This window comes from Durio zibethinus, chromosome 9, assembly GCF_047325235.1.
Source record: "Durio zibethinus cultivar Kanyao isolate XHJ-2024 chromosome 9, ASM4732523v1, whole genome shotgun sequence".
In the NCBI taxonomy this organism is placed as follows: Eukaryota; Viridiplantae; Streptophyta; class Magnoliopsida; order Malvales; family Malvaceae; genus Durio; species Durio zibethinus.
In genome coordinates, this window is record NC_143170.1 from 6,295,926 (window position 1) to 6,319,495 (window position 23,570).

At 30.8% G+C, this 23,570-nt stretch overlaps 2 protein-coding genes and 1 pseudogene across 3 annotated transcripts; 2 read left to right on the top strand and 1 right to left on the bottom strand.

The window, feature by feature from the left end:
* Positions 1-10,328: 10,328 nt before the first annotated feature.
* Positions 10,329-13,559, bottom strand: LOC111309738 (putative receptor-like protein kinase At5g24010). The gene has a single exon (XM_022908745.2). The coding sequence runs from the start codon at positions 13,102-13,104 to the stop codon at positions 10,621-10,623; it is 2,484 nt and encodes an 827-aa protein (XP_022764480.2). The 5' UTR covers positions 13,105-13,559; the 3' UTR covers positions 10,329-10,620.
* An 862-nt stretch (positions 13,560-14,421) lies between these two features.
* LOC111302913 (uncharacterized) lies at positions 14,422-21,449 on the top strand (annotated as a pseudogene). The gene is made up of 7 exons (XR_016344889.1): positions 14,422-14,426; positions 14,483-14,718; positions 18,237-18,309; positions 19,705-19,726; positions 20,165-20,238; positions 20,316-20,442; positions 20,516-21,449. The product of XR_016344889.1 is annotated as an uncharacterized LOC111302913 (transcript).
* A 603-nt stretch (positions 21,450-22,052) lies between these two features.
* LOC111302918 (uncharacterized) lies at positions 22,053-23,281 on the top strand (the record flags this gene model as incomplete). Its single annotated transcript, XM_089765717.1, has 4 exons — positions 22,053-22,278; positions 22,497-22,618; positions 22,752-22,907; positions 23,117-23,281. Coding segments are annotated over 2 exons (315 nt in total), but the record flags the coding sequence as incomplete, so codon positions are not given.
* Between the last annotated feature and the right edge of the window lie 289 nt (positions 23,282-23,570).

Sequence of the window (23,570 nt, forward strand, 5' to 3'; positions counted from 1 at the left end):
ATTCTTAATCAATAAATTAGCTGGATCCAAATAAAATAGAAAACGAAGAATGCATGTGCATTTGTAAGTAGGAATTTGGAAATTTTATTTATCTATTATTATTAAGCCAAAAGTGGAAAAGCAGATAAAAATTTTAATGATATTGATAACGCTGAAGGATGGACTGCCTGCTTACCGAGGGTGGATTTGGCTAAAGCGAATGTAGCTACAGATAGACTATGGCCCATTGGCCCGGCCCTGATGCAGTTGAACGCTACTGGTAGAGATTGAAATTGTTGCTTCAACAAAGGGAGATGGTTACATCCCCGTTAATTGCATCAAAATTCAAAGTCTCGTATGTTTTGTGACGTTTGGTTTATAAAATTTTAAATTTTAAAAAATATTATGATTTTTAAAAAATATAATATTTAAATTTTTTATTTTTAAAATATTTTATATTTAGATTCATTTGTTTCGTTGAAAATTTTTTATATATATTACTTTTTATATAATTATCATAATTTCTTTGATGATGATAATTTTTTATTTTATTTTATTAATAATAAATATTCAAATAATAAATGATATATTTAATAATAAAAAAATAAACAGTTTAATTAATTATTATTTTTATTTATAAAACATCATTAATGAAGACTTTTCAAAACATTAATGCCTTAATTGATAAGAAAAAATATTGAAAAAAAATGATCAATTAAGACGTTTGTGTAACCAAATATCTTAATTGATCTTCTTTTTAATTTATAAAAAGGATCAATTAAGGTGTTATCGATCCTTTATAAAATTTGCAAAAGATCATTATAAAAAGAATAAATTAAGGTATTTGTTTACACAAATGCCTTAATTTATCCTTTATACAAATTAATCTCTTTATAAATTTTGTAAAAAATCATTTAAAATGTTTAACAAACCCCTTAATTGATCAAGAATTTATAGCGTTTCTGTACACAAATCCCTTGAACAATCTTTTTATTTTTTTTTTAACGTCTTAATTGTTTAATCATTTAAGAGATTTCTGTATATAAACACCTTAATTGACTTTTTTTTTATAACTAATCAATTAAGATGTTTATGTGCAAAAATACATTAAATGATCTTTTTTTTTTATAACGCTTTTAATTGATCAATCATTTAAGGTGTTTCTGTACACAAATACTTAATTGATCTTTTTGTTTTTTTATAACTAATTAATTAAGGTGTTTATGTACATAAATGTCTTAAATGATCTTTTTATTTTTCTTATAATGCCTTAATTGATCAATCATTTAAGACGTTTTTGTACACAAATACTTTACTTTATTTTTTTATTTTTTTATAACTGATCAATTAAGATATTTGTGTACAGAAAAGCTTTATATGATTATCTTTTATAATATATATAAATTGGATCAACTAAGGTGTTTCTGTTCACAAACGTCTTAATTGACCTAAAAATTATTTTTAAAATAGATCAATTAAGGCGATTGTGTTTACAAATGCCTTAATTGATCATTTTAAAAGATTCATTCTTTGTTCTTGAACCTTGAAAAACTAAATGACTAATACAATTGAATGATAAAAAGCTGCAATGCATGTATTTCCCTAAACCCATCAAATTATTTACTTTGCATTTTGGTTTCTTCATCTCTCTCGTCACCGTTGATCGTCGACTGTCAACCACTTAACATCATCGCACCTCATTTTTACTAGTATGTGCATATTTTATCCTTTTTGTACTATTTATAATCTTTTATATATGTCATTTTTCTCTTTCCTTACTATATATATTTTATTTTTATTTTTATAAGCATTTACCACTGTCACTTACCTCGTACAACCTTACTTCATTGCATGCATGATTTTTTCTTTGTTGTTTAGTTTGAGTATTTTGGTTTGCTGAATGGTTTTGTGAAAAATAGTTGTTATATTTGTACTCATTTGTTTTGCATGTAACTCTTACGATTTGATAAAATATAATATGGCTTGTACCCATATAACATTATTGGTTTTGTTATGTTTTATTGGTTTATTTACTGTAGTGGATATTGGTTGTTTTTACTATGTGTGATATATAGAGAAATAATTTGATGTATTTTTTATAATTTTGATCAAAATCGTAAGTATTATACAATCCAAAAAATATATGTCTCCTTTTACTAAACGTGAAGAAGACATACCCGTAATGAAAAAAAATATATCAAGGGGATATGGTAAGCAAATTAAAGTGACTGGGATGAAAATTTACATCAAATTCAATCAAAGTACACAGTTTGTATTGGATAGAGGTGCAAAGTTAACTAGCCACATTAGAGCTATTGTCTAGTATTTCTATTATGTACCATAATTTGCAAATGGTTCCTAATAATAAAAAAAGATCATATATAGGAGTTGGTCGTTATATGTTTATTTAATAATATCCAAATTTTTGTTAGTTTGGAATTTGAATCGAATTAATGTGTTGATACTAATTATTTTAAATTTTTTAGGAACAGTTTGATATCCTAACTAAGTATAAAAAGCTTGTGTTACAATTGGTTAGAAAAGCATTCAGAGATTTTAAGAGTAGATTGATAACCTAATATATTTTACTATTTGCTGATAATTCTGAATTGTTGGCTAATCTTCCATCGTCATATACAGATGTTATCAATTATGAAGAGTGGTAGCAATTTGTTTGAAATTGTCTATCAGATAAAATTTATGTATGCATACCCAATTTGTTAATTGTTTATAATATTTTGTTTAATATATTCGATATCTTAATAAATGGTTTACCTTTTTTTTCAAAAAATCAAAAAACAACAAAAAAAATTCAGGTCAAATAAGTATATCACCATCAAACATCAAGAAAAAATTATGCAAATGTCAAGTATGATCTTATAAGTATTCACATGCTTGTTTTATACTCATATATGAATATTTATGAACATGTGAATATAAATTCTATTTCTTATATCACCTTAATTTTTTAGGAATCATTTAGTTATAGAATCGAAATTTCTATATGGGATGTGTGAAAAAAAAATATGTGTAAGGATAGATCATTTGTAGATGAAGCAACTAAAGCAATGGCTAAAAAAATTGTAAGTATAATTCATTAATTTATCACATATGATAAATTTGTGCTTATATGCATGACTATATATTGCATATGGTTAGTTACGCATAATATTTTTGTGTTTCAAGATGAATTTGCTATAAGATATGAATTCGGTGAACTGTCAATCGGTTATGGAGAAGATCCATTGTCTTTAGTATTAAAATCCAAAAAAAGACATGGTCAAGTTTAAAGGGTTGGTAGATTTGTGTCACCATTATAGTTCTTCAGTAATCAACCCAAACCCCTTCCAACAAAAAATGTAAAATATGAAATAATCATTCAGCAACAACAACAAAGACTTGATGAGCAAGAGCAATGTCTTTGCATGATCAATAGCAATGACTCGTAGCTTTAGAGGCAATGTTAGTAGCAATAAAGCCTAACACGCCTCGAGGGTAATCTATTACCGACATCCAGCAGAGAAATGCTTTTATGAATCAAGTCTTACAGCAAACCCAAACTTTGGTAATAATCATTTTTTTCATTTTATTTATTCATTCAATATTTATTTTTATTTTATATTTTTTGAATTGGTTTTAATACTTATATTTTGTAATATATTGTAACAAGATGTTCAGACTTAGATGATAATCCCTGTAGAGTCTACCATTAATGTATTATCTAATTATGCACTTGATCATTTATCCGAAGAAAACATCATTGCCATTAAAGGAGAGTATAGGTTATTTGATCATTCATCCATGTCTTACATTAAAAGGCCAGAAATTGAGTTATTTTATACCTTGGATGAAATATCAGCTTCTAATATTGTTGCCTACATGAGGTCAACTTATCAATTAATTTAAATATCCAAAGTTAATATCAATTATTCTATATTAGAGTGTATTACTAAATGGTACTGTTGATTGTTATCATACAACCTCTTATACAGATAGATAAAGACACGACAAATGATTCATAAATTCAAATTCGTTGACCTAAATTTAATTAGTCATGAGAATGGCACTATCGTTACTCATTCTTGTCATATGGGTTAATACATGCAAAAATGGGTCGATTATTTTTTGGTACCTTATAATTCTACGTAAGTTTTATTTATAGAACTAATTGTATCATTTATGAAATCTAATATCATGCCTATTATTTTTATATCATGCCAATTATTTTACAGGTATCACTGACAGCTTATTGTAATTGATACTAATTCTCGGACACCATATTTATTTAACTCTACTCAATAACGGTGATGCCTAAACATGATATTGCCAATTTAATAAAGAGATATTACATGTTATTAATAAGTGATAATTAGATTATATTGTATTTCTTCATAATTACTATTTTTTTACTATATTTTTTTGTTTAATTTAGGGAAATGACTGCAATTGATAAGAATAAAAAGATAAATCAAGTGTCATTACTAATAAGTATAAAATATATTCTTTTATGCTAAATTTGTTTAGATAAATGTTTACCAACCCACTCAGTTTTATTTTCAAGTACCTTGTCAACCAGGAGTTACCAAAATGGATATTATGTCCTTTATTTTATGAGGGAGATTGTTTATATGATTTTATGAGCACACCATTTAAAGTTAGTATTAATTTCACATAATAGTAATATCTTTCAATAAAAAAAATCTAAATTTTGTGCAAGTTGAATATATTGGAAGAATAAAAGAAGCTTCACGAAAGACGAACTTGATGAAGTCCATAAAGAATTATCTGATTATGTATTAAGATTCGCTAAACCTTGATGTTAGACAATGTTGATTCGCTGTAAATATATGCATTACATTGATTTAATTTTTTTATGTAAAGACAGTATGATTGGATATTTGTTAATTTTGATTGGTTTATTAGTTTATTTTTATTAGTTTATATTTGTTTTATATCATTCGCATTATATCAAGGCACATACAATGTTGACCACCAAACATTCTTCTATCAATACAAATATGAAATTTATAAATCCAAATTGTATGGTCATTCGAACAATTATGATTTTTGTTCTCTAAATACAAATATGAAATTCATAGTAATACAAATATTTATTTGATTCACTCAAGTACAATATCCATTATAAATAAACAAATGTATAACATGCCACACAATTTACGTATTTACAACCTTCCCCTTCTTGTCTTAATTAAATAAATATGTTTACAAAATTATTATATGAATTTGTATACAAAATGTAGTGCGATCTATATGTATCCAGGAGAATAAAAGTCAAACAATGGGTGATAAGTATTACATTCGTTTAACTATTTTATAATGTAATTAAGTCTAAATACAACCAACATAGTAAAGAAAAACTCAACTTTGTGATTTCTTTCAACATATACTCACCAGCAACAATGATTTCATCCGATGTAAATTCATCGAGTTACATTATTTCATTGAAAAGTGACTTTCGTCTATCTGTATCCTTGACTTTTATTTGGAAGCAAGCTAAAATGCCCTTAATTACATTAATAGCCCTATCATATAATGCATTAATTTTGTCAATGCAATCAACCAAATCAATGATTGGTCCATCCTCGCTCCTAGAACGCTTCTTGCCTAACAACGTCATCATAGCATTACTCAAAAGAACCGAACCAATTTTTTTTTTATCATCTCCTCTCTTCGCATTTCTTTAGTGTGGATATCAAACTCTAGAGAGAAATAAACATCCTCGTTAGTATTCAATGATTCAACCATATCAGTTGTTGTTTTAGCTCTTTGATTGATTGCTCTATCAAATTCGAAAATCACTTTAAAATCATCAAAAAATGGGAAAGATTTGTTCCTTAACCTTTTAGCATGTGGATGTGCCTACCAAAAGTTCAAGCAAATACGAATCAAATAAAACCTATAGAAAAAAATGAAAATAAGTAAGGTAAGCCATAATGTAATTTTAAAAAACTTACCTAAATCCACTCATCAAAAACTTTTTTCTCAGCTATGATATATGTATTTTTATCATTCCATCCAAATTCACTAAAATTTTTCATATCACAAATTGCATAATATTGTTTTTTGAGTAGCTTAACCTTGGATTCGATGTGAGGGGTGGCTTTAAGTTCTGAAGTGGAAATGAGTTGTTCCAGTATTTGTTCAATATAACCTAGATATTCGAAGCGAAATGTTCCATTATTCGCTTTTCATCTAAGATCTTCTGCCAAAGAATGTAGGCTTTAAACAATATAGAAATCCTCATCTCGAGTCCATAAATTGTTATTTACGTTCAAACTTTCATTTTTTCTTCTAGGTAGGCCTTGAACGGATTGTGATAGATCGGCATGTCATGAAGACATGTTCAATTTCTAATCACATAACTAGACATTATGCAACAATATCAATATAGTAAATCAAAAACCCATCAAGAAAATAAAATAAATGAATATACATGGAAAGAAAACAAAAAAATGTGTACTTCAAATTGTAATATATGTTGGACACTCAAGAATAAAAAAATATAATGTAAACATATATTCAACATTGATATAAAACAAATTCTATACTTAACCATATATTGCATATAATTAAATAATTTGAGAAAACGTTATAACATATAAAACATTTCTATAATGTTTTTATGTCCAAGACTATACAACCAATGGGTGAATATCTCATTAGCTAAATTATTTTTAAACTAAGTCCAAGAATTAGATGGCTAAACATACGTAATCAAATCTTGATGTTCAAATTTATTTGATTGGCTAATACTTCTTTCAACAACATCACCTTCGATAAGGTCGAAAACCATCTTAGACTTAAAAAAATAATAGAAAATGCAACAAACAAAAATGATTCTACATTGTGTCTTTATTGAATAAAATGATTTCTCCATTAAAATTGCACATCTAGTTTTCAATATACCAAAACATCTCTCCATAAAATTTTTTGCTTAAAAGTGTTTCATATTGAAATATTCTTGCATGGTAGTCGGTTGGAGTCCTACCTTAAAATCACTAAAATGGTATTGTTGACCTTTATAAGATGTCAAAAATCCTTCCATATTTATGTATCTGACATCGTACAAATAGCAATTACATGTGATTCACTTAACAACATTAATAATATAGAAAACAGATGTTTCGTTATTAACATAACACGAATATATAAAAATAATACTTGTGGGATCTTTAACCCATTCCTACGTGTAATGGCATCTTTTAGCATTCTATCATCTACTGTAGAACCTTCCCATCCCGGTACAACATATATGAATTGCATATCTATGATGCAAACACCAAGGACATTGGTAGTAATTTCTTTTTTTCTAGTGGTGTATCTAGGCTTGTCAACTGCGTTTACATTGACTTTGATATATATCCTATCTAAAGTACCAAAATAATTTTTGAACTATTTTTATCTATTATCTATTAAATTTTTTAATATCAGTTCAGGTTTTTTAAACAATAATGTATGCAATCTTAAAACATAATTCAACACGGAATAAAATTATATACTAATTATCTCTTTAGATCTGACCACTTGACACTTCATAACCTTATTTTTTGTATAATGGGTTATGATGTAGAGGAAGCTAATAACTAGTTCTTCTATTAACATATATTTAGATGGTTGTAACACATTCTGTTTTAAGCAAATGACATAATTTTACAAAAGCTTTCCTGTCTATTCTAGTATTATCTACACATTATCTATCGCTCTCAAAGAATATTATATTTAAGTTTAACCCTCTAATATGTAGCTTATTATAAAATGTTCCACCATAAAATAATCTACGTCATTTTCTAACATTCATATGTAATAAAGTTACAGCAACAAAATATAACATATGCAACAACGTGTTCATCTGGTTCAAATACATCATAAGTAATGTAACCAATTACACCTTCGTTTTTAGTGATAAACTAGCTATAACTATTTAGAAAACAAAATATTTTAGAGTTGAAAACATAAATAAAAAGCAAATCTTGGCATATGATGCATGAAATCTATCAAACATCATCAAATAAAATATAAATTAGCAACAAAACATTTCTGGATGAAGAAGCTGAAACAAAGAAACCACAAAACAAGGCGTTTATATTAGAAACATAAATCCAAATCTAAATGACATCTATAAATATGAAAAAAAAAAAAAGGAAAATGTTGGAAGGCAATTAATAATGCAAATCAAATAAAAAGATCAATAAAAAAAGTATACACACCATTTTATGTAAAAATGAATATAAACTTAATAGGATGAAGATTAAATGATGGATGTTAAAGCTGAAATTGGTTTAAAGAGAAAAGTAAATGCTATGAGCTGAGATATATTGAAATAAAAATCAGAAACATATTGGTTATTGAAACATGATGAAGACATCAAATAAGGCATTTTATATATACAAACGCCTTATTTGATGTATAAAATATAGGTTTTTCTGCTTCACAATTAGATATTACAATGTTTATATCGTCAGAACACGATCTTTAGGAGAAAAAAACAAAATTTTAATATACAACAATTAAAGCATTTGTAGGAAGAAACATTTTAATTGATAACTTATTAAGGCATTTTTCTACACAAATGCCTTAATTGACGGACACTTTAATCTTTATCATACTGTGATTGAAAAGCATTCATGTCATAACACAATTTTCGAAAGCAAAAAATAATAATAATAATAATAATAATAAAGGATCAATTAAAGCATTTGTGTGAAGAAACATCTTAATTGATATCTTTATCAATTAAGGTGTTTCAAGGATGAAACACTATAATTGATTATCAATTAAGGCGTTTTTGTATACAAATGCTTTAATTGATTATCAATTAAGGCATTTCTTCATTGAAATACCTTAATTGCAATATAAAAAAAATTAAATTACCATTGACAAAAACCTACAACTAAGTTCCAATCACTTGTAAATATGCTTTTCAAAAGGATAACAGCTATGTGATAATTTTTTATTCAAGTCAAATTTTAAAATAAGGTACCTTTCTCCTCTGGAATCAATACTATAGAGAGAAATAAGTTTCTAATTTTAAGATTTTAGGTACTGTTGAAAATATGATATTTTTTCCCATAATCAAATTACTCTGAACCAAACGTGAGAAACAAATACCAACCATCAAGATTTCAAAAGAAAATTTATAAATTCTCCCAAACCAAATACACTCTTAAATCAATCAATGATTTTTTTAACTCTTTTGGCAAGTGCTTTTTTGGGGTCTCTCCGGTTCACACGCATATGATAATTCTAAGTTCATAGATCTTCCACCCTTGCAACCTTTTTCCCATGTTTGCAATTTTTAAAGATTCAGTTAAATCAATCAAGCAACTCCTCAGCTCTTAGCAGCCATAAACATTGTCTGCCACCCAATTCATGTTGAAATTTCCATTTATCTTTCCTTATATGGCAAATCCAAGTACCATAAGCTAAGGTTACTTGTACATAACTTTGTTGTTGTAGCATGCACTAACCATTTCAAGCTTGAAATAACATGATTATAAATCGGGCATAACTTGACATATAAATGAAATTTAGACCTCAAATTAGAAATCAATAGTTCAAAATCATATATTGAAGTTCAGTTCCCTATCTTTTTCTTATAAAAGGTAAAGGAAAAAAAGAAAGAGAAATTCGCATTGGCATGTATGTGCTTTGTTTAGGGCATGACGTCACAGGTTTCATTATGTGAAAATGATGTAACTAGAGCCAGTTGGTACATGTCTTGAATTCACAGTTTAAATCAGGCAGAGGAAGTCTCTATATAGCTATACTTTTGCTGACAACTTCAGTCGTAGGCCCCAGCAGAAAAGAAAAAATACAAACTTCATGGTTCACATTCCAGCTTTATCCTAAACAGTTTTAATAATCAGTATCACAGGAGTTGGCAAGGTTAATCTCCAAAAACTAGTACTAATATTAGTAACAATTATCCTTGAGCAAGCACTAGAGGTTTCTTGCAGCACTTGGATTTATCGTGAATTAAGGCACATGAAAGTCACATTGGCAAGAAACCATTATAATGAGCTATTCCCTTCTATCATCAAATGATCTGTATGTGTCTAAACTGCTACACAGGCCTTTTTTCTCAGTTTCAACTTTTCAAGACTTCTTTTTCTCTGCTAATTTTTCAATTTTAGCCTAATGCGGGTTTCAATTCAAAATTTTGATCCTAATATGAGCAATATGCCAATGGTTAGTCTTAATTTAAGCAATTAGCCACATTTAACAAGTACTGACTACTGACTCGACTTCCATGCAAGTATCCAAATCCAACATCAACATAATCAGGCTTTAAGTTAATAACTGAACCAACAAAAAATAAGTGGGCAGAGTAGAGAAATCTACAATTCCTTTTGGATAACAGTCATCTATAATTCTATACCCTGAATATACAAAAATTAATCTTAAGGAACCGAAAAGAAAGTAAAATATTTTAAACCAATTATTTTTACTATTACATAAGAATGATGATAAAAATACAGCTTTGATACAGTACAAGAAATATTGAAGTAAAGAAAGAAGGTTATACTTCAACTAAAACTTTCAATACATATAGATTCTAGTAGAAATTTTCGAGAATGAGAAGTGACCTAGATTGTATCCATGCAGCATTGACCGTTTAAACTATCTGCCTTCATTCATCACCAACTGTGAAAAAACTTTGCTTGTTGTTAAGTCTGAACTACCACTACCATCGTCTTTCGCTGTCCTAGCATTGCTAGAAGGTGCAACACTAGGCGTTGGACAATCCATTCCATTCACGTTGCTATCTTCACGTGGTTCTTCTGGCTCTGATTCTTGGAGCTGAAGTGCATGCTCCAAATTCCATAATACATCACCCATTGTTGGCCTATCAACACCATATTCAGCCAAACATTTCTCAGCTGTTTCTCCATATTTCTTCAAACAGCTAGGCTTTATTTGTCCCACAAGGTTGGGATCGACAATTTTCCCAAGCATGCCTTTTTTCTGCCACTGTATTGCCCATTCTGCTAAGTTCACTTGCTCCCTAGCAAGCAGTGGATCAACAGCGGGCCTAGCACAAAGTACCTCAAAGAGCACAACCCCAAATGAATAAACATCCGATTTATCAGTAAGCCGCTGCCTCCGGAAATACTCAGGGTCAAGATACCCAAAGCTGCCCTTTACCCCAGTGCTTACATGGGTTTCATTGAGACATGGGCCAGATCTTGAGAGACCAAAGTCAGCAACCTTCACCATATAATTTTCATCAAGCAATATATTGGTAGACTTAATGTCACGATGAATGATACCTTGTGCTGAACCAGTATGTAGGTAGTGAAGACCTCTTGCTGAGCCAATACATATTTCAAGCCTTTGCTTCCAAGACAAAGGAGGATGTTTTGAACCATATAAATGATTCTTCAATGGCCCTTTTTCCATGTACTCATAGACCAATATCATTTCCGCCTGTTCTTCACAATATCCAACAAGTGAAACAAGATGCCGGTGACGAATCTTTGACAAAACAGTTATCTCAGTCTGGAATTCTGGAAGACCTTGCCTTGACCCTGGGACACCTCTCTTTACAGCAACCTTAATATTGTCTCTAAGGACTCCTTTGTAAACCATTCCAAATCCACCCATTCCAATAATCAAACTCTTGTCAAAATTGTTTGTTGCTGTTTGTATGTCAACAAAAGGGATTCTCAAGCTGTGATAACCATTAGCACCTGGAGATGTAGTAACAGTCCCTCCAGACATTCTACTATATGAACTGCCCCCATATACACGTAGAGGTGTCCAACCAGCACTTTCTGCATGTCTTGGTGGTTTTAGTTTCTTCTTCTTGCTCTTAAATGCAAGCAGAACTGCAACTGCAGCTAAACAAAAGATAACAAAGCCTCCAAGAATAAAACCCACTAAAATCCAAACGTTTTTCTTCTTAGACCCAGCGTTAAAACCTTTAAGATTTACCAACCTCATGATCTCTGCCCCATTTAGAATAGCATTAATTTTTGAAGGAGAACTCAAATCTGAAGGTCCAACACTTACACGTATAACCCCTGAATCATCCGAATCTGCAACAAAATCTATGTAGACCGGAGATGAAAGCACATGGTATGTTAGCATGGACAAATCCAGATCCTGGTAAGCAGAGTAATCATTGATATACACATTGAAATATAGCAGATTAAGCGCAGGACTGACAATATCACAAAAATGCAACCTAACTAAGTGTGGAGCACCATGTGAACCTACAGGAAAGTCCCAAGTGATATTGAATCTAGCATTCAGTGCAGAATTATTCCTGTTCATCTGCTGTGCAGTCATATAAACATTGTCCGGGGCAATTTCACGGGTTGCGCCTCCAGTCTGATAATTTGGTACATGAGTGGTGACTGCTCCTTTTGCAGAAGGTTTAAACACAAGAAAGCCATCATCAGGGATCCAAGTTCTCCACAAAGTATCATTAAAAGGTGTTAATTTTAAACCACCAACATTAACCCTATGAATAGTCTCCAAAACCTGCGATGTTAAGTTCTTGTATTCTTCAATTCCATCACCATTAACCAACCTAGCCCCATCATCAATTATAAAGTCTTTGGGAACTGAAAATACCTCAATTGCATTAACAAACGCAAAACCAGAATCACCCACAGGACTAAACATAATTTCAAGAACTTCACCATCTATTTTCAATATATACTCTTTAAGCAGCATACTATTAGCACTAAAACCACTCAGTAACAAGAAGCCATTGACCACAACATTGAATTTGGCAGATACTAAGTTAAAATTTTGAGCTTGAAATGGGGAGAAATGGAGACGTACCAAGTGTGTCCCTGTCCCATTTTTCTTGATGTTGAACTTATAGCTCGAGTCAGTGGTGAAAACTCGTAGCGTATGGTATAAAATGGGTGAATTTGAAGATGGGTTTGGGTCAGTGAGTGAAACAGATCGCTCTGCTGAGAGGAAAACTGAACCGGATTTGGCTGAATCAGCTATAAAGATGCGGTTATAGAATGAAATGTTGGCGTTTGATCCACAGTTGATGAGAAAGTTGTTTGTGGGAATGAAAGATGTAGAGAAATAAAGGAGTGAAATGAAAGTTAGACAGAAAATGTGAAGCCTTTTGGTATCCATGGGAGGTAGCTTAAAAAGATTATTTTGGGTTCTTCAAGAGAGAAAGAGAGAGAAAATCTCAGACATTGGAATATCTAATGATAAAGCGTTCAAGAAGAGAGACTGATTTTGAAGAAACTAGGTTGCGGGGGTTTTGACTGTAAGTTTTGGGAAGTAGGAGGCACTGGATTTGGCCATTGAAGTTGATGGATTTTTCGGAATATTTCAAAGCATTTTTCTTGGACAGCTCACAGTCGTTCAGACTTCAGAGTGCTATTTTTGCAATTCTGGATAATAAATTGTAGGAGAAACAATGCCTTCTTTTTCTATGTATGGTCCAGTGGAGCATGCGCACATCACCACCAAAATCCTTTCGTGCCAAGAAACTAGGACTGAAACATGTAGATACCAAACAAAATGACCTATTTCCCTGCCCACTCTTTGCTTGCCAAAGGCCCAAAGGCATTGACAGGAGTCACACGACAAACCTACATCAAGTGTTGCTCATTTTATCAAGTTTAACTTTCTTTTTTTTTTTTTTTTCTCTTTTTGGATTTTACATACACAAAATCATCCATTTTCTCTCTTCCATGAACAGTCAAATTTTTAGTAAATAAAGTGTGCGATTTTATTTGGTATAAAGAAGGTTATAGTTTTGAAATAGTAAAAAAAATTTTAAATATTAAAATTTAAATTTAAATTTTCGATTTTTTTTTAACTTGGCTTTCTTGACTGTAATAGTGGCTGCATTATGGATCATTTAACTCTTACATGACATTAAGCAGCAGAGTAATGTTTTAGGTTGGCTACTTGTGTTTCAGCTTTCATTGTAGCATTGATGCATCACATATCAAAATATTTATTGCATTAATTCAATGTGGAGCCCTTGAATTTTGAAATGGAAGAGAAATGGTGTTGCCCATTTTCCCTCGTCGTTTCAAAATCACAAGGATAAGTTTCCCAGCCATGTATATTGAATTTTCTTTTCTCACTGGCATTCCAACTATGGCACCTACAAAGCCTTGCAGATTCAGCGTTAATGTTTGTCTTTCCAGAACAGCTATGTAGTTTTCGATTGAAGTCTTTTTAAGCGTCGGTAATGAATTTTTTCGAGTTTTATACTTGAGTCGTGGGAGAAAGCGACAGGTCTTCCGTCTTCTGGAGACAATATTTAAACTGACGTCAGACTTTTAATGAAAAATTTCATGACGGTTGGTTGGCTGACCGCAATAATCCTACGTTAGGCTTGTTGGCAAATCTTTCCAGGAAAAAACAAAACACAATGTGAACAGCATTTAAGCCAAGCTAAAGCTTAGTTACTCGCCTCCGCTGAAGTATATGTCGTATGTTAGGGCTAGGGAGTCTCCGCAGGTTTCAATGTTTGATTCATCATTTGCAGATGGCCAGATATCAGAAAACAGCTGGCAGATAACAAAAGAAGCGTTCGTGGTCACGTCATCTCCATAACACGAAATCAAGTCCAGCAACGATCTCCATATCAGCAAACAGCTGGCAACGGAAGCCTATCACTCTCCATTCGAATCGTTTGTGGTTGCCAGGCCAGTGATAAAAGCAACTTTTTCACGTCCATCCCTAATAAGTCCATGGACCGGCCTAAGCTAACCTGGGTGCTGGGTGGGGTGGCATCAACTAAAAATATCAAAGATAATGATCTCTCGTCCTAACCAATCATGAATCATGGTCACTTTTTGCGAAATCTGGCGTCACTCTTTTATTACTATATTAACAAGTGGCGGTGGGGTGGGCAAAATACGTTGAATTTTTTGAGTTGGTTGGTGGATATATCACTTTCTTCATCAATAATTATTCCTATTACGAAATACATCATGAATTTGTCCTTAATAGAACGTTAAAACAAGGTTTTCAAGTTTCAACCTCGGTCATTCAATTTGAAGAGCGTTTATTTGAACTGCAATGGTGGTACGTAAGTTGTAATATGATCGAGTCAAATTGGTATAATAAAAAATTTGAATTTAAATTTCACTCATAATTCGTAATTTGATATTTTATTTAAATTCGATCGAATTTTATTTTTTAAAATCGAGTTCAATTCATAATCGAATTTGAATTACTCGAATTCGTTTGATTAAATTTGATTAATATGTAAAAATAAATTTGATTTATATATTTGATAAGAGTTCGATTATTTATATTCGAACTTAAATTCGAATTCAAAATAGTTTATTAATTAAAATAATAAAAATATATTTAAATATAAAAGTTCGATTAAACTTACGAGTTACTCGAATCAGATATAAAAATATTCGAATTTGACTCGATCGATAAATCAAACTACTAGAACTTGAACTCGACTTGATAAGAATCGAATCGAATTTGAGTTTTTTTCAAATCGAATCCGAATAACTTTCGAATATTAATGTATCATTTATACACTTAATAATGATGAGTAGATGTGACGCACATTATTTGGGCGAACGAATTATGATAGCCGACAAACATGACTTTGTTTGCCGACGTTTCTCGATTCTATACAGATCGTCGATAATGCTGGCAATATGTATATGTGGCGTACTGTATATGTATTGGTATTTATGTAATTTGATGTATCCTTTCAGGTTTATTGGCATTTAATATTTTTTTTCATGCATATTTATGCGATTTTTTTTTCAAATATCAAATAAATGAGATTAAAGCTATTATATTGAAATTCCAAAGATAAAAAAAAATTCCTACATAATATATACATTTTTAAATTATAAATATTTGCTATCCAAAATCTTTAAACATCAAATAAATATTTAAATATTAGAAAATAAAATAAGTTATTATCAAATAGATTTAATAACCTAATTTAACGAATATATTTTATTTTTTAATCAAATTATAAAAAAATACAAAATAATCACGAGAGAGAAAGCATTAGAAATTAATTAAACGATTCAAGTAAAAAAATTTTAAAAAGCACAATCTTACAATCAATATGGTTCAAAACAGTTGGGTACAATAATCTTAATTCTTAAATGTATAAATTTTTTTTTCCAAAATTATTACGTATTGGCTAATATTATCACTACCGATATAATATCAATACCATTGGTCTTAACACTTAGCAATCAAAAGGGTTCTTAATTGTTTTCTTAATCTCAATTCATGTTAAAGAATCTTTCCTATTAATGTGGATTAACTCATTTAACCCTAAAATATAAATTTATTCAAATTCGTCGAATTTCAATCTGATCTTTTAATAGGTTTTTTTTTTAATTAAATTTCGAATCAAGTTAAATTTTTTGTCAGATTGAGTTTTAAGTAAATTAATTCCAACTCAATATATATAATTTTTTATTATTTATTTAATTGTATATATGTATTATATTAATAAAATTATTATTTAATATTTTAATTTAAAATATTAACTTAATAAAAATTTATATTTATATATAATTAAAATATATTTTTTATTAAAAATATTTTATAAATATTATACTAAATTAAAAATATTTTATAAATATTATACTAAATTAAAATTATTAAAAATATAAAAATAATAATTTGATATCAAATAAGAGTCAGATATAAATTTTATAAAATTTGTTTACATTGTATAAAAAATATTGTTACAAATCTCATTACTTAAATGGGTTAGTTTATTTAACTCCTTTTAATAATTATTTAACACTTTTTAACATACATTTCCCATGGGAAAACTTTATTTGAAACACATACTGACAATTTTAAGAATTATAAAAATAATTTTTGATTTTGAAACAATCAAATATTAATGTGATGACACAAATTGTCAACCTATACCATTTTCAAAACCAACGATACGCTGCTGATCAGATGCTTTCAGTTGTCAACTCCAAATTATATTCACTTACTTGAAAAATCTCATTTTGGTCAAAGTCAATGCTTGTTTCTTAGCTTAATTTGCACAAAATGAGACTATTCTTTAGATTCGATTCGCTTAAAATGAATACAATAATAATTACCCGAAAAGTTGCTCCCGGGATAAATTATTTTATTATGATTTTAATTTTTGAACATATTTAAATATAATCTAATATTACTATATTGCAATATAGTCTGTTTTATATAATAGTAATTAACATTAATTAAATATGATGCCAATATCAATCTATTATAATATAATTTATATTAATATTAGTAATTAAAATTAATTAAATATTTTTATTTTTTATTTATATTAATAATATTATTGTTGATATCAATTAAACTTTTCAAAAATTTACTTTATAATATTAATTTCATGCATTATGTTATTTCTTATAAAATCGAGTAAAAATTTCAAATGCATTAAACTTGTAGCTCATATGGGTTCATTTCAAAATTTTTATATTATATGAAAATTTTCAAAGTTAAAAGATTATACTCAAATTTTAATCATATTTTATTACTTGAAGTAGTTAAAACGATTAATAAATATCAAATTTTAATTCTAAAATTGAAATAAAATCCTTTATAAACCCATTAGTTATTATCGCGAAATATTAGTGTTGGATGACCCATTTGATTTAATAATATTAAGGATGTTAATGATGAAAGTATAAAGAGAGTAAAGCATTTTATATTTTATTTTTAAATTTTTATATTATATTTATTTTCGTACTTATATCTAATGATATTTTAAATTTATTTTTATATTTTTTTCTGTAAATATTTTATGGATATAGATACTCACTATACTTATAATTTTAAAACACATAAAATTTTAAATTTATTTTTTAGCTTTTTTTTAAATTTTATTTTATATATTTTGGTGAATTTTTATAAATATATATATTTTAATAAAAAAATTTTAATTTTAATTATTTTAAAATAATAATTTATATTATTTAATAAAAAATTTAATTACTAAATATATATAAATATAATATATATAATATATGATAAATATTATATTATTCATCTCAATCTTTATATTTATTAAAAATTTAAAATTGTATATATCTCAATTCTTATATTTATGATATAATATTCATCCTCGTTTGGATAACAGGTTGGATCAATTATTGAGTATTATTTGGATAAAAAGTCAGATTTTCTATTATATACAGAAGATTAACGTACATGAATAATAGGGCTATATTTACAACGGCGTCGCTTTAACATAGGTGGCTCTTTTTGAATTTTCACACCCTTTACCTTGTCAGTGCGACGCTTGATTGCTCGTGGTCTCGAATCTGGGGTTGTTCGAATTGGAGAAGTTGCAACTCTTTACACTCGGTATCCGAGAGCACTTTCTTAAATCTCAATGCGAAGTTTCATCCTGTAAGTTATTCGAATAATAATCCACTTTTTATTTTTCCTTTTTCAACGATGAAATGCTCTGTTTTGACACCGTCCAAAGTGAAAGCAGCTAGATTTTTTTTTTTATATATACTGGTTAGAAATTTTGATTATTTTAATCGTTATACAGTTTCTTTCCTGGAAATTTATGAGTGTTATTCTTTGCACTGTACGTAGATAATGGAATTGGAAGTCATTTTAATCTTATATAGATAATGAAATTTCTGTTTTGTTGAAGAAGACGAAGAAAAATTAGGGTTTCTAAATTATGTTGAGTATATTAGGAAATTTCTTTTAATTAGAAAAATTTCTGTCCGACTAAAAAAAGGACGAAATCTGTTTCGTCTGTTTAAGGGTTTAGTTAGAACCGTAGTTTTTCTGTCAACTTTCAACTTTTCTTTGAAATCATTCTATCTGCAACTATGGATGGAGGAAAGTTTTGGAACCAGATTGATAGGCTTTTGACAAAAGCAGAAAAAATTGTTTTGTGCTTCCAAAAATATCACATTTACTACCAAACAAAACTTCTTTCTGGAATACATCGTTCTGTTTTATCTTAGAATTTTTCTTAAGCCTACCTGATGGCTTTGTTTCCTCTTTTTTTAATTGTTTAGTTGCTACTGGAATCAAGTTTCTTCTGAATTTTTTTGATGATTTATTAAATTAGCTTTATTTTCTCCGACATTTAGAGGTAGAGGATACAACTGGGTGTTGGCTTTTTTTAGTTTGGGGGGTGGGTTGCCTGTTACCATAATCTTGAAGCTCTTGTTTTTTAGGACCAACTGGTTAATTTGCATACATCAGTACTCATTGGTAACGTTGCCAAGGGCAGGGGCTTGGGCCTTCTGACAGCTATTTCTAACTAAATGTGTTTATATTCATTGCAATTTGTCATGCAGGTTTCTATCTGTGTTTTTACATAATATGAAATTATGTCTAGTATGATATTTTTGGTGTTTTATTTTAATCTAATGCAAAGGGAATCATAAAGATTGGTTCATGTTTATCTGATGTTTTGTTCTTTTAGAATTTGCAGGTGGATGCAGACTCGGATGCTTTGAATTTCTGAAAGTGCTTCATGCTTGTGCCTGCAACGCTAATTGTCATCTAATTCCCTTTGCATTTTATGGTAAATTCACTATCCAAAACTTTGATTTACATATGAAGTTTTTAAAATCAACTCTATTTAAGATATTGAAGTTGAAATGCATTTCAAAATTCTCTCTGGTATGATCTATTCCTTCCTCCTTTTGAACTATAGAATGTTGGACTTTAGTCCCTACTACTAAATAGTTTGCTGCTGTTTTGCTGATTCATATCTTACTTTTGCAGATTCCTTGGCTTGGATTTGGCTGTTTTGGAAATGAAAATTGATTTCTGTTATAATGAGAGAAACACTACTTAAATCTCAAGGGACCTTGTGTTCCACCAGGTAGCTCCTGCTCCCATGTCATGATTGCCATGTTCTGATTGTTCTTGAGTATCTGGAAAAAAAATGCTTTCTGCATTTCCCAAAGGGATTTTCATCTTATAGCTTAATCTCTGATTTCTTTTCATCCATTTTCTCTATAATATTGCAATATATAAAATTTTAAGTCTCATGTTGTGATTGCTAGATGGTTTTGCTTTTGTGCCAAAAATGTGTTTGTCTTCTCTTGATTCAAGATGTTTTGAACTTGTTGGTGGCACTTTATGTTTGAAGAAGTTCAGAATTTGGATTATTTTCTATTAAGATTGGTGCATTGTCTGGACATATTCATGATTTTGAACTGGATGAAATGGCTGACTGCAGGATCCTAGGAGCTTCACAGATGAGAAGAGTGGAAACAGACTATACGTTGGTAACCTTGATCTAAGAATAACTGAGTGAGTATAATTGTTCGAGTCTGAAGCTTTTATTGCACAGAGTCTGTGGAAACTAATATAATGCTGTTCTTTTCCAGAGCTGCTCTTATTAAGATGTTTTCTCCATATGGGAAGATTATATCTGAGGATTTTTTATGGCACATGCGTGGCCCAAAACGTGGTGAACCACGAGGGTTTGCCTTTATCCAGTACAACACAAAAGAGGTAAGTTGTCTGCTTATTCTCTTTCTTTGTTGTCAGGCAATTCCTGATTTCCACATTTAAAGTGAGTATGCAGGAAGCTAAATTGGCCAAGGAGAAGAAGCACGGGAGATTAGCTTGTGGTCGCCCATTGGTGGTTCGTCTAGCTAGCGAGAAATACTGGGAGGAAGTGGCACATAATTCTTCCAAAGCTGGAGGTGATACAATTAAAAGTGGCACTGCTGGTAGCACCTCACGGCAGATGAGCCGCAGTGCCAAAATTGCTGTGATTAAGAACAAATTGAAGGCCTTGGATGAAGAGAGAGGTAGCTCAAAGAAGCAGAAAGCAGGCTGACAGCATTTCTTGTAATGATGGAGTTGACCATCCATCCAGCAGATGTTACTGATGTTGATAAGGTCATTTTTGGATTTCCGAGTTGGCTAGAGCTTGCTCTTCAAAGTTGGAGTCCACATTAGATCCGGTCTGAATCTACCCTAAACTCGACCAGTGAACATCTTTACTGATTTCTGACTAGTTACTACCCAATGTGTTAGAGAACATGTTTCATTCTCTTAAAATTCGCTCCTCCACTTGAAATAAAAAACCCAAAAGGCAAGTTCTTGAAAGATTCCCCAGGATATATAAAAATAAGAACCGTACGTGATTACCCCCCGGATCGTAACGTAAAATGTGAACGGTAACCGCCTCAAAGCCAACGCGAACCGGATGGAACATGAACAGGGACCGACTCAAATTGATCGAATCTTAATTGGCCTGACCTGCTCGGTTCAATTGCAACTGAGCTTTGGTTCTGTTACATGAAACAGAGTTGTTAACTAGGTTTTAAAAAATTTGACTTTCCTCGATTTCCTCCAGTCTAAGGTTTCAGGGAATTATTTTTTGGACATTCATGATGTAGTCTTCCATTTTATTTTAGAATAATGCCTTTCTCTTTCAAAAAAAGGCAGTAGATCTGAGAACTGAAAGAATGCTAAGTCAAGAAAGGTGACTGCTTCACTAGCTTTTGCAACGTCTATTCCACTGCCAAGTTCTCCTCCACTGTTAATGGCGTAAAAGCTTCCATTTCTATGCATAAGCCGCACTCAACCTCTACCCCCAGAGCTCCAACACTCAAATGTTTGTTCCCGCCAAAATAACCATTAAGTCCCACGAAGAAGCAGTTGCTTATCTTTATCATCATCAAGTTGGCTAACTTCTTAACATACGTCCAACTTGTCTCTCGTCTCATTGGTTACACCACCAGAGGCCCAATGCTACCAAATCCGGAACTGTCAGATCTCAACTGAATTTCCCTCTCATTTCAGCTGACGATCATTGGGCCAAGTGGACTTCTCCATCTCTGCCTTTGGTATCTGGCAATGGAATCTCTATCTTTTGAATGTTCAACCCAAACTTCTTATTTGAATTTGCTGCTTTGAATTTGATAAAATTTTTGTTTATATGTTTACCTTTTCATAAAATCTTGTTTGACTTTAATTTGAGCCTAATTAGTTTAGAGGGTAAGTCAAATGGAAAGAGAATTTGTTGTTCTCAACTCATAGCTAGTTGCATTCTCTTTTATAATTGTGGAAGCAATGAGTTCTCTTATTGTCCACTAAACTAAACTTGATGGTCAGAGAAGACGAAGGTTGGAAGTGCGTTGAGCGGTGCAATAGTTGGCGCATTGATCGGACTTGGTGCGAGTAATTTGGATCTTATTTCATGCGATCCTAAAGCGTATTCAGTCGTGTTGGAATTTTTGCTCCCATTGGCTGTTCCACTGTTGTTGTTCAGAGCAGATTTGCGTCGCGTAATTAAGTCAACAGGGAAACTTCTCCTACGTTTCTTGCTGGGATCAGGTAATTCCATTGACACCAGAGTGACAGAATCATTACTATTTTAATCTACCATTGCTGTAATTCGGGTTATCAGCATGTAAATTTTGAGTAACATAAATTAGCATCAGAAGAGTCAGATTGATACATATTTACTGTCTTGAGCTTCTGCTTTGCTTTGCGTTGTTTTTTCTGCATTCTTCTTTGCTAGGCAGTGTTCATGACATTTGTTTTCCCTATAGTTGCAAGACAGTTGCAACAACAGTTAGAACAACATTGGCATATCTCATTGTGCCAATGCGAGCACTTGGACAAGATAGTTGGAAGATAGCGGCTGCCCTCATGGATAGGCATATTGGCGGAGGTAATTTGCTTTTCCACTTCCTAGAATAATCCTAATAGACATTTGTGATCTGATTATTCTACTGGTTTCATTGTTTCAACGAAGTTCTCCACTAAAACTAAGGAATTAAGTTTTAGTTTTTGATGTGATTTAGCCGTCAATGATGTTGCCATTTCAAATGCTCTTGGAGTTTCTCCATCAATTTTGGCAGCTGGACTAGCTGCAGAGAACGCTATCTGTGCGGTATATTTTACATCATCGTTTGCATTGGCATCAAAAGTACCCCTAGAGACTTCGGCGTCAACCGATGGTATGCAAAGCTCCCTGTTTAGCTACATTTGATAGAATAGTTTACATCATTGTGCGGTATATTTTCTTGTTTGCATCAATCTGCAAAGGCTAAATATTTGGATTTCTGCTGCTTAACACTGTCTTTAAGTTGACCCATCAGATATGAATGCTTTAGATCATGTGGTTCTGTTTCAATATCATTCTAATTAAAAGCTGGAATTTTGGCAGATGTTGTGACGGCTGAGGGATCTGAATCCGGTGGCAAACTCCCTGTTCTAAAGATAGCAACAGCTCTTGCAGTATCCTTCACCATTTGCAAAATTGGGGCTTTTCTCGCAAATTATTTTTGGCATTCAGGGAGGTAGCCTGCCAGCAATTACAGCAGTTGTAATTCTGGCAACTCTGTTTCCAACCCCATTTGGTCATCTTGCACCAGCTGGGGAGGTTGTGGCTTTAATTCTGATGCAGGTGAGTCAACTTTATTAGATGTTGCTTGGCTCCAAGTCCAATTTTTTACCAACTACTTTTGAAAAAAGGGATTTGTTGTGTAACTTTAAGCTATTGTAGCATAATCATCATCCTATTTGCTGTTTCAGATCTGTTTGCAAATGACATTTTTTCTGCAACTTGTGGTCGGTAAACATGTATTTTTTACAGTGGTGGGTGTAAGTGGAAATGTATT

Coding starts and splice junctions, on each gene's coding strand:
- LOC111309738 (XM_022908745.2), bottom strand. CDS start 13,104: ATGGATACCAAAAGGCTTCACATTTTCTGTCTAACTTTCATTTCACTC.